We start from the raw sequence: 13,004 nt of genomic DNA, 5'->3' as shown, positions 1-13,004 counted from the left end.
ACACCACAGTAGGAATACTGTTAATAAGTAATCCAAATTTACCCAATCCGTAGTTAGCTATTCATTCTTCAGCGTTTAAAAGTGACAGTAAATATGTAGCTAGCCTACACTACAGTTACTCTCTTTGTTACAGCGTTCAGATAAAAGAACAGCCAGACCAGAGCAATCAAACATTTTTCAATATTAAAACTAGATTTAAGTTTTGACAAATAAAAGGTCTGATGTTGGTTAATCTTACTTCATAAAGATCCTGGATAAGATTTGTAGCTCAGTTGGTAGAGCATGGCGCTTGTAACGCCAGGGTAGTGGGTTCGATTCGGGACCAATACGTAGAATGTATGCAACATGACTGTAAGTCGCTTTGGATAAAAGCGTCTAAATGGCATATTATTATTATTATTATTATTATTTGACCTGATCTATTAAAGTCAAAACGTTTAACACCCTATTCACCAATAATCCTGTTATTGTCTACCTCTACCCCAGCGACACATGGAACAACGTCCTCTTCGAGAGTCCAGGTAGTTTTATTGTCTGATGCCCAGTAAGTGTAGCCTATAAAATACCAGACTGATTACCGCTGCGCTAGATTTGTGTGTCGGTTAACAATTAGTGGTATGGGCATTAACATTAGGATAGTAATACATTAAAACATTGGTTTAGGTGTTATTATATGATCGGTTGAAGTCATTGCGTTATTCATAAATGATTACTCACCTGATAACATACTACATTAAATGGAAAATTATTACTATAATAATTCAATATTTTATCATTAACAATCAAGTTATTACATTAACCGTTGTTACAAGATAGCATACATAGTTCTTGCCTTTGATCTCATGGATATTACTCAATGTATAATTGATTCATTTTAGGAACAAATCAATTTAGATATTATTAAAGTTCTTGTTTAGAAGATAATGGCTAGAATTTATTGATCAATTGAATACATGACTTATTTTAATTGAAACTTTATTTAACTTGGCAAGTCAGTTAAGAACAAATTCTTATTTAGAATGACAGCCTACCGGGGAACAGTGGGGTAACTGCCTTCTTCAGGGTCAGATGACTGATTTTTACCTTGTCAGTTTGGGAATCGATCCAGCAACCTTCCGGTTACTCGCCCAACTGCCGCCCAATATACACCTATTGTTCAAACATTCTACATAATGACATTTTAATAATAATAGTATCACGAGTATATGAAAGAAGATACAATTATCAACACCCCCTCCAACACACAGGTTCACTATGACATTATCTATGATAACATTTATCAATTTAAATCAATGTGTGATATTACATAGACACAGGGGAGACCTGATCCTAGATCAGAGCTGCATATTATGTTGCACAGAGGTTTTCATGGTGATCAGACTAAAGCAACTGTTTCAGAATGGGAGATGGATATGACTGTTCACTAGATGTGTTCTACTGATCCTTTATTTAGGGATCTGGAAATTGTGTCAAATAGGAGGGAGTTGAAATATGGCAAATTTGAGCTTTCTGGTGTTTTTTAATTGGCCCTAAACGAGCAAAGCTCTCTCCACATAGACAGACATAGGGTTTCTCTCCAGTGTGTGTTCGCTGGTGTGAGATCAGGGTCCCTGACTCAGCAAAGCTCTTTCCACAATGATCACAGCTATAAGGCTTCTCTCCAGTGTGTGTTCGCTGGTGTGTATTCAGGGTCCCTGACTCAGCAAAGATCTTTCCACAATGATCACAGCTATAAGGCTTTTCTCCAGTGTGTGTTCGCTGGTGTGCAGTCAGGGTGGAAGCTAGAGCAAAGCTCTTTCCACACTGATCACAGCTATAAGGCTTTTCTCCAGTGTGTGTTCGATGGTGTATAGTCAGGGTGGAAACTCGAGCAAAGCTCTTTCCACACTGATCACAGCTATAAGGCTTCTCTCCAGTGTGTATGCGCTGGTGTTTATTCAGGGTGGAAGCTAAAGCAAAGCACTTTCCACACTGATCACAGCTATAAGGCCTCTCTCCTGTGTGTATGCGCTGGTGTATAGTTAGTTTATCTGATACAGCAAAGCTCTTCCCACACAGATTACAGCTATAAGGCTTCTCTCCAGTGTGTATGCGCTGGTGTCTAATCAGGGTGGAAGCTACAGCAAAGCTCTTTCCACACTGATGACAGCTATAAGGCTTCTCTCCTGTGTGTACACGCTGGTGTATGGTTAAGGCTCCTGCATTAACAAAGTTTTTCCCACAATCAAGGCAGCGGTAAGGCTTCTCCCCTTCATAAATTCTCAGATGATATTTGAAGGTGTTATATGAAGCAAAACTCTTCCCACATTGATCACAGCTGTAAGGCTTTTCTCCAGTGTGTGTTCGCTGGTGTGTAGTCAGGTTGGAAACTCGAGCAAAGAACTTCCCACACTGATCACAGCGATAAGGCTTCTCTCCGGTGTGAATACGCAGGTGAATTATGAAGGACCTCCGTGTAGTGAAACTCTTCCCACAGTCAGAGCAGCTGTGGTGAGATTTCTTCCCTGTACGTCTGTGCTGGTGTTTGAGGTGTTCTGATTGGGAGAGACTCTTCTCTGCCTCGTCAGCAACATGTTGTAGTTGAAGCTCCCCAGATGATAAGTCCCTCCCACTGAGAGAGAGACGGTTAGGAGAGTCCCCTGTGAAACAGACAATGAATAACTAGGTTTTGGAAATATCCATAAACAAATATCAACAATATATTACTCAGTGGATAGTTCATTGGGTACGCTACCCCGTTCATGAAAATAGGTCACTCCTACAGACAGTGAGTCACGTGGCTATGACTTGCTATATAAAGCAGACAGACAGGCAGAGGCATTAAGTTCCTGTTTGATTGAACATCAGAATGGGCAAAACAAGTGACCTAAGCGACTGAGCGAGGTAAGATCGTCGGTGCCAGGCGCGCCGGATCCAGAATCTCAGAAACAGCCGCCCTCCTGGACTTTTCTCACACGACAGTGTCCAGAGTTTACCAAGATTGGTGCGACAAACAAAAACCATCCAGTCAGCGGCAGTCCTGTGGGGGAAAACAGCTCATTGATGAGAGAGGTCGAAGGAGAATTGCAAAAATCGTGCCAGCTAACAGGCGGGCCACAAATAGACAAATAACAGCGCAGTACAACCGTGGTGTGCAGTGTGAGATCTTGGAACGAAAAACTCTCAGATCCTCGTCACTAATGGGCTATTTCAGCAGACGACTACACTGTTTCACTTCTATCGGCTAAAAACAAGAAGAAGCTGCTCCAGTAAGAACGCAATCACCAACACTGGACAATTAAGGAGTGGAAAGAAATCAAGGTTCCTTTTGCTTCATGCTGATAGCGGAGTCAGAATTTGGCATAAGCAGCATGAGTTCATGGACCCATCTGCCTGGTGTCAACGGTACAGGGTGGTGTACTGATGTGGGGGATGTTTTCCTGGCACACGTTTAGGTCCCTTGATACCAACTCAGCACCACAGTGTATCTGAACATTGTTGCTGACCAAACCCAACAGAGTATCTTGGGGATGAGATGGAACGGGCTGTTGGCAGCATGAATGTGGCGCTGTCCAATCTGCAGCAACTGCGTGATGCCATCGCGTCAGCATGGACCAACATCATCCCCGTGGTACGTTGCAGAATCCACACGCCAGACAATTCAGGCTGTTTTGGAGGAAAAAGGGGGTCTGTTCCAGAACCAAACAGGTGTACCTAACATACTGGCCACTGAGTGTATATTGTTTATCAATCAATTAATAGAATTTGCAGAATGAGATTGAAGTATAATTCACACACCCACCATTGTTCTTACTTGATGAAATCAAATCTCCATCTCCCTCCTTGTGTCCTTCTCTCACAGCTCCACTCTGCCCTGGTGTTTTCCTGCAGTCGACCAGCAGCACAGACACCCTCTTCAGACCCAGCAGTAAGGAGCTACCAGGAGAGTTGTGACCAGGGGACTCTGGCAGGGTGGAGGGGGACGGATTAGCTCTGTCCTGGTGACCACAGAAAGTATTGTACATAGTATATCATTAGACCAAACATTTGATTAGTCTAAATCTCTGATTGATGGCTGCATCCTTATAATACCTCCTTTCTCCTGAAGTGTGTAATCGTTCACTACTTTCCATAAAAGTACAGTTTTTTTCCCAAATAACTTTGGCACATTTTTCAAATGGAAGATGTTTATATTTTTTCACTCTTAAAACAAATGTCAAAACTGATAACTCTTAATGTCCCGGCTTATGTTCAGAACCTATCAGAATAATTGGAGTTCACCCCTGAGATAATATTGATTGATGCAAGTTGGTGCAGACAGAGATGGTCACCTCGCTTCGAGTCCTTAGGAAACTATGCATGTTTTTTTTTTATGTATTTCTTATATTGTTACCACCAAGAAATCTTAAGTCTTATTACATACAGCTGGGAATAACTATTGGATATAAGGGCAATGTCAACTTACCAACATTACGACCAGGAATACGACTTTCCCGAAGCGGATCCTTAGTTCGGACCACCACCCAGGACAGTGGATCTAATCCCAGAAGCCGACACAAAACAATGTTGCCGCAGAACAGGCAGACTGAGCGGCCTCCTGGTCAGGCTCCGTAGGCGTGCACTTTGCCCACCGTTTCCGAGTATACTACTTGCCAATGTCCAGTTGCCTTCCAGAGGGATTGCCTTCCAGAGGGTTGCCTTCCAGAGGGATTGCCTTCCAGAGAGATTGCCTTCCAGAGAGATTGCCTTCCAGAGAGATTGCCTTCCAGAGAGATTGCCTTCCAGAGAGATTGCCTTCCAGAGAGATTGCCTTCCAGAGAGATTGCCTTCCAGAGGGATTGCCTTCCAGAGGGATTGCCTTCCAGAGAGGGATTGCCTTCCAGAGAGATTGCCTTCCAGAGATTGCCTTCCAGAGGGATTGCCTTCCAGGGATTGAGAGATTGCCTTCCAGAGAGGATTGCCTTCCAGAGGGATTGCCTTCCAGATTGCCTTCCAGAGGATTTGAGGGATTTGCCTTTGCCTTCCTTCCAGAGATTTGGGATTTGCCTTCCAGAGGGATTGCCTTCCAGAGGGATTGCCTTCCAGAGGGATTGCCTTCCAGAGGGATTGCCTTCCAGAGGGATTGCCTTCCAGAGGGATTGCCTTCCAGAGGGATTGCCTTCCAGAGGGATTGCCTTCCAGAGGGATTGCCTTCCAGAGGGATTGCCTTCCAGAAGGATTGCCTTCCAGAGGGATTGCCTTCCAGAGGGATTGCCTTCCAGAGGGACATCAGAGATTGTAACATCCTCTGTTTCAAGGAAACATGGCTCTCTTGGGATATGTTGTCAGAGTCGGTTCAGCCACCGGGCTTCTTCATGCGCCGCACCGACAGAGATAAACACCTCTCTGGGAAGAGAAGGGCAGGGTTGTATGCTCCATGATTAACCAATCATGGTGTAATCATAACAACATACAGGAACTCAAGTCCTTCTGCTCACCCAACATTGAATTCCTTACAATCAAATGCCGGCCAAATTATCACCCAAGAGAATTCTCATCAGTCATCGTCACAGCTGTGTATATACCCCATCAAGCAGACGACGGCCCTCAAGGAACTTCACTGGACACCATCTATTCTGGGGCTGCATTTATTGTAGCTGGGGATTTTAGCAAATAAAATTTGAGAACAAGGCTACATAAATTCTATCAGCCTATTGATTGCAGCACTGGCAATACACTCAACCCCTGCTACTCTAGCTTCCACAATGCATACAAGGCCCTCCCTTTGGCAAATCCGACCACAACTCCATCTCGCTCCTACAGTCTTATAGGCAGAAACTCAAACAGGATGTACCTGTGACTAGAACCATTCAATGCATGTCTGTCCAATCAGAATTCACGCTTAAAGATTGTTTTGATCACGCGGATTGGGAAATGTTCCGGGCAGCCTCAGAACAACATCAATCTATACGCTGACTCGGTGAGTGAGTTTATAAGGAAGTGCATTGAAGATGTTGTACCCACTGTGACTTAAAACCTACCCTAACCAGAAACCGTGGATGGATGGCAGCATTTGGGCAAAACTGAAAGCGCGAACCACCGCATTTAACCACTGGGAATATGGCCGAATACAAACAGTGTAGTTATTCCCTCCGCAAGTCAATCAAACAAGCGAAATGTCGGTATAGAGACAAGGTGGAGTCGCAATTCAACGACTCAGACACGAGACGTATGTGGCAGGGTCTACAGGCAATTACGGACTACAAAAAGAAAACCAGCTACGTCACAGACACCGACGTCTCGCTTCCAGACAAACTAAACACCTTCTTTGCCCGCTTTGAGGATAATAACGCGCCACAGTCGCGGCCCGCTAACAAGGACTGCCCCCCCAGTAGCTGGCGTGAGTAAGACATTGAAACGTGTTAACCCTCGCAAGGCTGCTGACCCAGACGGCATCCCTAGCCGCGTCCTGGTGTGTTTACGGATATATTCAATCGCTCCCTATCCCAGTCTGCTGTCCCCACATGCTTCAAGATGGCCACCATTGTAGAAGGCAAAGGTAACTGAACTAAATGACTACTGCCCGTAGCACTCACTTCTGTCATCATGAAGTGCTTTGAGAGACTAGACAAGGATCATTTCACCTCCATGTTACCTGCCACTCTAGACCCACTTCATACCGCCCCAACTGGTCCACAGACGATGCAACCACCATCACACTGCCCTACTGTTGATTTGCACAGATTTTGATTAAAAGGAGCATAATAGAATCTATTCTGGATGCGTGAAACTGGTTTGTCCTGATGTTAGCAAGCAAGCATTTGCTCACTGCAGTGCACAACATGCAGTTTACATTTGTATTGTTTTCTCAGCCACAGTTTGAGTTGTGTCTTGTCTGACAGTGAAATATGGCTAGATCTTACCGTAGCTTGGACTACAGAGTAGCTAGCTAGTGTTGCAAAAGCCAAATTGCATTGCAAGGTAGTATTTTGACACTTTCCACATAGTTTGATGTTGGTTTTGAACTGATGTAGTTGGCCATCTATGTTTTGTGGAAATATTTAGCACTGGCTATCGTTAGTGAACTAGCTATCGTTAGTGAACTAGCTATCGTTATCTACCTTCTGTGTTGAGGTTATATGTTGTTGTCTAGCTAATGCCTGAAGTTATTTGTGTAACAAATCTTCCATAAACAAATATAGCTAGCTACATTTCTTTGCATGTTCATTTGCTAGCTTTCAGCTGACTGGTGTTAGCTAGCTATTTACAAGCAAGCTAACATTAGCTAATAGCAGCTGTATTGTTGCAGAGCAACATAGTTGCTGACCACCATCATGCGTTTCCACCTCCTCATTCTCATATTACTTTCTTGAGCGTGCCGAGGCGTTGTCAACAGTTTCGTGAAATATGTTTCATTGTGAGATCATGTTACTATCGATGTTCCCCAATAGATTTCACTTGGTTTCCCAAATTAAGCATTGGTTAGCTACAGGAACAGGGTTGGAGAGCCAATGGGCATACAGAGTTTGGGTGGAATATCACCTGTCGTGCAGCGAGAGCATGCTCCTCAAACAGTGGTTGATGTGTGGAGTGAAATGTGTTTTTATATTTATTTCTTAGTTGCTCATATTAAGCACATGTGGAGTGAAATAAGTGTTTTTATATTTATTTCTTAGTTGCTCATATTAAGCACATGATCTGCAAAAAAGAAAAAAAGTAGCCTAACTGGTCGGTGTGCTGCCACCATTTGCTGTTCAACTGCGTAAGGATGACATGTCTTCGGCTTGTCACCAAAAACACTCACAAACTTCTACAGATGCACAATCGAGAGCATCCTGGCGGGCTGTATCACCGCCTGGTACGGCAACTGCTCCGCCCACAACCGTAAGGCTCTCCAGAGGGTAGGGAGGTCTGCACAAAGCATCACCGGAGGCAAACTACCTGCCCTCCAGGACACCTACACCACCCGATGTTACAGGAAGGCCAAAAAGATAATCAAGGACAACAACCACCCGAGCCACTGCCTGTTCACCCCGCTATCATCCAGAAGGTGAGGTCAGTACAGGTGCATCAAAGCTGGGACTGAGAGACTGAAAAACAGCTTCTATCTCAAGGCCATCAGACTGTTAAACAGCCACCACTAACATTGAGTGGCTGCTGCCAACACGACTCAACTCCAGCCACTTTAATAATGGGAATTGATGGGAAATTATGTAAAATATATCACTAGCCACTTTAAACAATGCTACCTAATATAATGTTTACATACCCTACATTATTCATCTCATATGTATACGTATATACTGTACTCTATATCATCTACTGCATCTTTATGTAATACATGTATCACTAGCCACTTTAACTATGCCACTTTGTTTACATACTCATCTCATATGTATATACTGTACTCGATACCATCTACTGTATCTTGCCTATGCCGCTCTGTACCATCACTCATTCATATATCTTTATGTACATATTCTTTATCCCCTTACACTTGTGTGTATAAGACAGTAGTTTTGGAATTGTTAGTTAGATTACTTGTTGGTTATTACTGCATTGTCAGAACTAGAAGCACAAGCATTTCGCTACACTCACATTAACATCTGCTAACCATGTGTATGTGACAAATAAATTTGATTTGATTTGTCTGTTTCCCCCTGTTCCCTTTCCTGCCCATTTGATAATGGGCCATTCTAAATCAGAACAAGATTAAATTGAGAATAGTCTGATGGGTGAAAATCTGACCACTTGATGTGAGAACAGCTGTACAGCCTGAGGCAAGGAACAGAGCACAAGCTTCTTTATTTTTTTTGTAACTGCCTGAAATCATCAACAGGCTACAGTCACTGTGCAGCCCATATATGTTTTGATTTCAAATACATTCTAGAAGGTTTATCAATTCAGTTCAATTTGCTTTATTGGCATGACGTAACAATGTACATATTGCCAAAGCCTATTTTGGATATTTACAATATAAAAAAAATGAGAATCAAAATTGTCAACAGGACAACAGTAACAACAATAACCAAGGGTCAAAATAACCATACAATGAACAATAACAATAAGCATACAGTAGAGGACATGTATAGGTTGACTGGTCTGTCAGACACTGTCCCTCATCTTATGGCAGGCAGCGATGTAGTGCGCTGCCACCCCACAGCTCTCTGTGTCCTCTCCCAACAGGACGGGTAGTCTACTCTCATCAGAGGGGTCTTTAAAGCCTTGGATAAGGGTTTCACATTTGGGGAAATTATGCACTCATTTTTTTATTTTTTTTTAACATTTTGTCAGGAAATGCAAATCTCAGGTTCTGCTGTGGTACAGTGGTTTCACAGCCTTTCCTCTACAGGGAGCCAGGTTATCCTGTGGTACAGTGGTTTCACAGCCTTTCCTCTACAGGGAGCCAGGTTATCCTGTTGTGCAGTGGTTTCACAGCCTTTCCTCTACAGGGAGCCAGGTTATCCTGTGGTACAGTGGTTTCACAGCCTTTCCTCTACAGGGAGCCAGGTTATCCTGTGGTACAGTGGTTTCACAGCCTTTCCTCTACAGGGAGCCAGGTTATCCTGTGGTACAGTGGTTTCACAGCCTTTCCTCTACAGGGAGCCAGGTTATCCTGTGGTACAGTGGTTTCACAGCCTTTCCTCTACAGGGAGCCAGGTTATCCTGTGGTACAGTGGTTTCACAGCCTTTCCTCTACAGGGAGCCAGGTTATCCTGTGGTACAGTGGTTTCACAGCCTTTCCTCTACAGGGAGCCAGGTTATCCTGTTGTGCAGTGGTTTCACAGCCTTTCCTCTACAGGGAGCCAGGTTATCCTGTGGTACAGTGGTTTCACAGCCTTTCCTCTACAGGGAGCCAGGTTATCCTGTGGTACAGTGGTTTCACAGCCTTTCCTCTACAGGGAGCCAGGTTATCCTGTGGTACAGTGGTTTCACAGCCTTTCCTCTACAGGGAGCCAGGTTATCCTGTGGTACAGTGGTTTCACAGCCTTTCCTCTACAGGGAGCCAGGTTATCCTGTGGTACAGTGGTTTCACAGCCTTTCCTCTACAGGGAGCCAGGTTATCCTGTGGTACAGTGGTTTCACAGCCTTTCCTCTACAGGGAGCCAGGTTATCCTGTGGTACAGTGGTTTCACAGCCTTTCCTCTACAGGGAGCCAGGTTATCCTGTGGTACAGTGGTTTCACAGCCTTTCCTCTACAGGGAGCCAGGTTATCCTGTGGTACAGTGGTTTCACAGCCTTTCCTCTACAGGGAGCCAGGTTATCCTGTGGTACAGTGGTTTCACAGCCTTTCCTCTACATGGAGCCAGGTTATCCTGTTGTGCAGTGGTTTCACAGCCTTTCCTCTACAGGGAGCCAGGTTATCCTGTGGTACAGTGGTTTCACAGCCTTTCCTCTACAGGGAGCCAGGTTATCCTGTGGTACAGTGGTTTCACAGCCTTTCCTCTACAGGGAGCCAGGTTATCCTGTTGTGCAGTGGTTTCACAGCCTTTCCTCTACAGGGAGCCAGGTTATCCTGTGGTACAGTGGTTGCACAGCCTTTCCTCTACAGGGAGCCAGGTTATCCTGTGGTAGTGGTTTCACAGCCTTTCCTCTACAGGGAGCCAGGTTATCCTGTGGTACAGTGGTTTCACAGCCTTTCCTCTACAGGGAGCCAGGTTATCCTGTGGTACAGTGGTTGCACAGCCTTTCCTCTACAGGGAGCCAGGTTATCCTGTGGTACAGTGGTTGCACAGCCTTTCCTCTACAGGGAGCCAGGTTATCCTGTGGTACAGTGGTTTCACAGCCTTTCCTCTACAGGGAGCCAGGTTATCCTGTGGTACAGTGGTTTCACAGCCTTTCCTCTACAGGGAGCCAGGTTATCCTGTGGTACAGTGGTTGCACAGCCTTTCCTCTACAGGGAGCCAGGTTATCCTGTGGTACAGTGGTTGCACAGCCTTTCCTCTACAGGGAGCCAGGTTATCCTGTGGTACAGTGGTTTCACAGCCTTTCCTCTACAGGGAGCCAGGTTATCCTGTGGTACAGTGGTTTCACAGCCTTTCCTCTACAGGGAGCCAGGTTATCCTGTGGTACAGTGGTTGCACAGCCTTTCCTCTACAGGGAGCCAGGTTATCCTGTGGTACAGTGGTTTCACAGCCTTTCCTCTACAGGGAGCCAGGTTATCCTGTGGTACAGTGGTTTCACAGCCTTTCCTCTACAGGGAGCCAGGTTATCCTGTGGTACAGTGGTTTCACAGCCTTTCCTCTACAGGGAGCCAGGTTATCCTGTGGTACAGTGGTTGCACAGCCTTTCCTCTACAGGGAGCCAGGTTATCCTGTGGTACAGTGGTTTCACAGCCTTTCCTCTACAGGGAGCCATGTTTTCCTGTGTCTACCCTTCTCAATGGCAAGGCTGTGCTCACTGAGCCTGTACTTTGTCAAGGTTTTGATCAGTAACTATGGTCAAATATTTAGCCACGGTGTACTGTCGATTTAGGGCCAGATAGCACTGCATTTTGTTTTGTGTTTGTGCTTGTTTTTCCCATTAAGCAATGTAGTTCTGTTTTGACTGCGTTTGTAATTTGGTTTATTCTGATTGATTGGATGTTCTGGTCCTGAGGCTTCAGTGTGTTAGTAGAACAGGTTTGTGAACTCAGCCCCAGGACCAGCTGGATGAGGGGAATGAGGCTTCAGTGTGTTAGTAGAACAGGTTTGTGAACTCAGCCCCAGGACCAGCTGGATGAGGGGACTATTTTCTTTGCTCAGCTCTTGGCATTTATCATTTACAACTAAAGTTGCCAAATAACTCCAAATGTAACATATAGGACCGGTTTCAAATGAACACTTTTACGCTCGATGGCCACTTCATATTCGCTCTGGAATGGGAAAAATATCCTATTTTATTCAGCTAAGATCAATTATATTCTTCTTACTATAAAAATTATTTAATGTAAAAGAATGACATGGGCCATAAGTATATTTTGTCAGCTAAATGAACAAGCCTACAGCCTTTTCCAGCAGCATACCACACTGCGTCTGAAGCTAAGCTGGGATGGTCCTAGTTGGTCCCTGGATGGAAGACTGGATACTGCTGGAAGTGGTGTTGGGAGGCCAGTAGGAGGCACTCTTTCCTCTGGTCTAAATATCCCAATGCCCCAGGGAAGTGATTTGGGACATTGCCCTGTGTAGTGGGACATCAGCTGACTGGAGTAAGCTAGCTATTTACAGAGGCTAGCTGCTGGATTTTGGACAAGCAAGCTAATAGCAGCTGTATTGTTGATGACCAGTTTAGATAACCTCAGAATTTATAATTGTCAGAAATTCTACAAAAAAAGGAACTCATTGTTGGTTCCTAACGTAATGCATGAAATGTGCATGTGAGCGATACATTATGAATTGTAATCAAATCTGTTGCACCTACAAACTTAGTCAATCCATTTTTCATGGTAGCTATATGCTGGTTTTAATCTGAGTTCTAGACTTTGAGCTTGGTGGGTGCAGAAAATACTCACCAAGGTAAAGTTGGTTTTCTATTTCAGACATTCGCCAAAAGCCATTTAAAATGGCACATTTCAATGACTAATGCATTGATCGTCACAGAAACAAAAATAGATATGGTTTATTCTATAAATGTCTAGCATACTTTTACAACCTTTGTTTTGATCTGATGTAGATACATAATCTATAAAATGCCATTTAAAATGGTATAAATCAATAACTAATTTGATACATGCCCTCTATCAAATCAAAACTGGAATTTCTACTCAAAACAAAGGTTGTAAAAGTATACTGGACATTTATAGAATAAATCATACCTAGCTTGATGATTGTCATAATCAATGAAAACATTGATTTATATAGATGTTATGTACCTATATCCAATCTAAACTAATGTTTACTCAAAAGGTTGTAAAAGTATGCTTGAAATATATAGAATAAATCATATCATAAATGCCACAAAAATAACACACATCATTGGTTCATAATGGATGGAAATGTGTATCTGAGAATGAGAAATTATCAATGTAATAAAAAATGATGCAGCGACAAAATGTGTCAATCCAACAA

General features: G+C 43.9%; 2 protein-coding genes across 6 annotated transcripts in view; one reads left to right on the top strand and one right to left on the bottom strand.

Annotated features, from left to right (window-relative positions):
* Positions 1 to 958: 958 nt before the first annotated feature.
* The window catches only part of LOC118372696 (zinc finger protein OZF-like), a 16,626-nt gene continuing 4,580 nt past the window's right edge, over positions 959 to 13,004 (bottom strand). The window contains exons 1-3 of one of the 4 annotated variants that reach the window (XM_035758656.2): positions 4,445 to 4,864; positions 3,782 to 3,977; positions 959 to 2,639 (exon numbers count right to left, since the gene is read on the bottom strand). In XM_035758656.2, the coding sequence (XP_035614549.2) occupies positions 1,450 to 2,639; positions 3,782 to 3,977; positions 4,445 to 4,450 (1,392 nt within the window). In that variant the 5' untranslated portion in view covers positions 4,451 to 4,864 and the 3' untranslated portion in view covers positions 959 to 1,449. Of the gene's footprint in view, positions 2,640 to 3,781; positions 4,865 to 13,004 lie in introns of those variants that run through there. The other 3 variants (XM_052519765.1, XM_035758655.2, XM_052519764.1) reach the window with 3 other exon arrangements.
* On the top strand, positions 5,888 to 12,996 carry LOC127930196 (uncharacterized). Of its 2 annotated transcripts, XM_052519768.1 has the most exons (4): positions 5,888 to 9,368; positions 10,319 to 10,418; positions 10,567 to 11,216; positions 11,267 to 12,996. In XM_052519768.1, the coding sequence occupies exons 1-4, from the start codon at positions 9,214 to 9,216 to the stop codon at positions 11,391 to 11,393; spliced, it is 1,032 nt and encodes a 343-aa protein (XP_052375728.1). In that variant the 5' UTR covers positions 5,888 to 9,213; the 3' UTR covers positions 11,394 to 12,996. The 2 variants fall into 2 exon arrangements, with proteins under 2 accessions (XP_052375728.1, XP_052375729.1); XM_052519769.1 differs by lacking the exon at positions 5,888 to 9,368 and having other exon boundaries at positions 10,225 to 10,518; positions 10,617 to 11,216.

The sequence above is a fragment of the Oncorhynchus keta genome, chromosome 5 (genome assembly GCF_023373465.1).
Source record: "Oncorhynchus keta strain PuntledgeMale-10-30-2019 chromosome 5, Oket_V2, whole genome shotgun sequence".
In the NCBI taxonomy this organism is placed as follows: Eukaryota; Metazoa; Chordata; class Actinopteri; order Salmoniformes; family Salmonidae; genus Oncorhynchus; species Oncorhynchus keta.
Note: the sequence above shows the minus strand (reverse complement) of the source record. Positions and strands in the feature narration are given on the sequence as shown.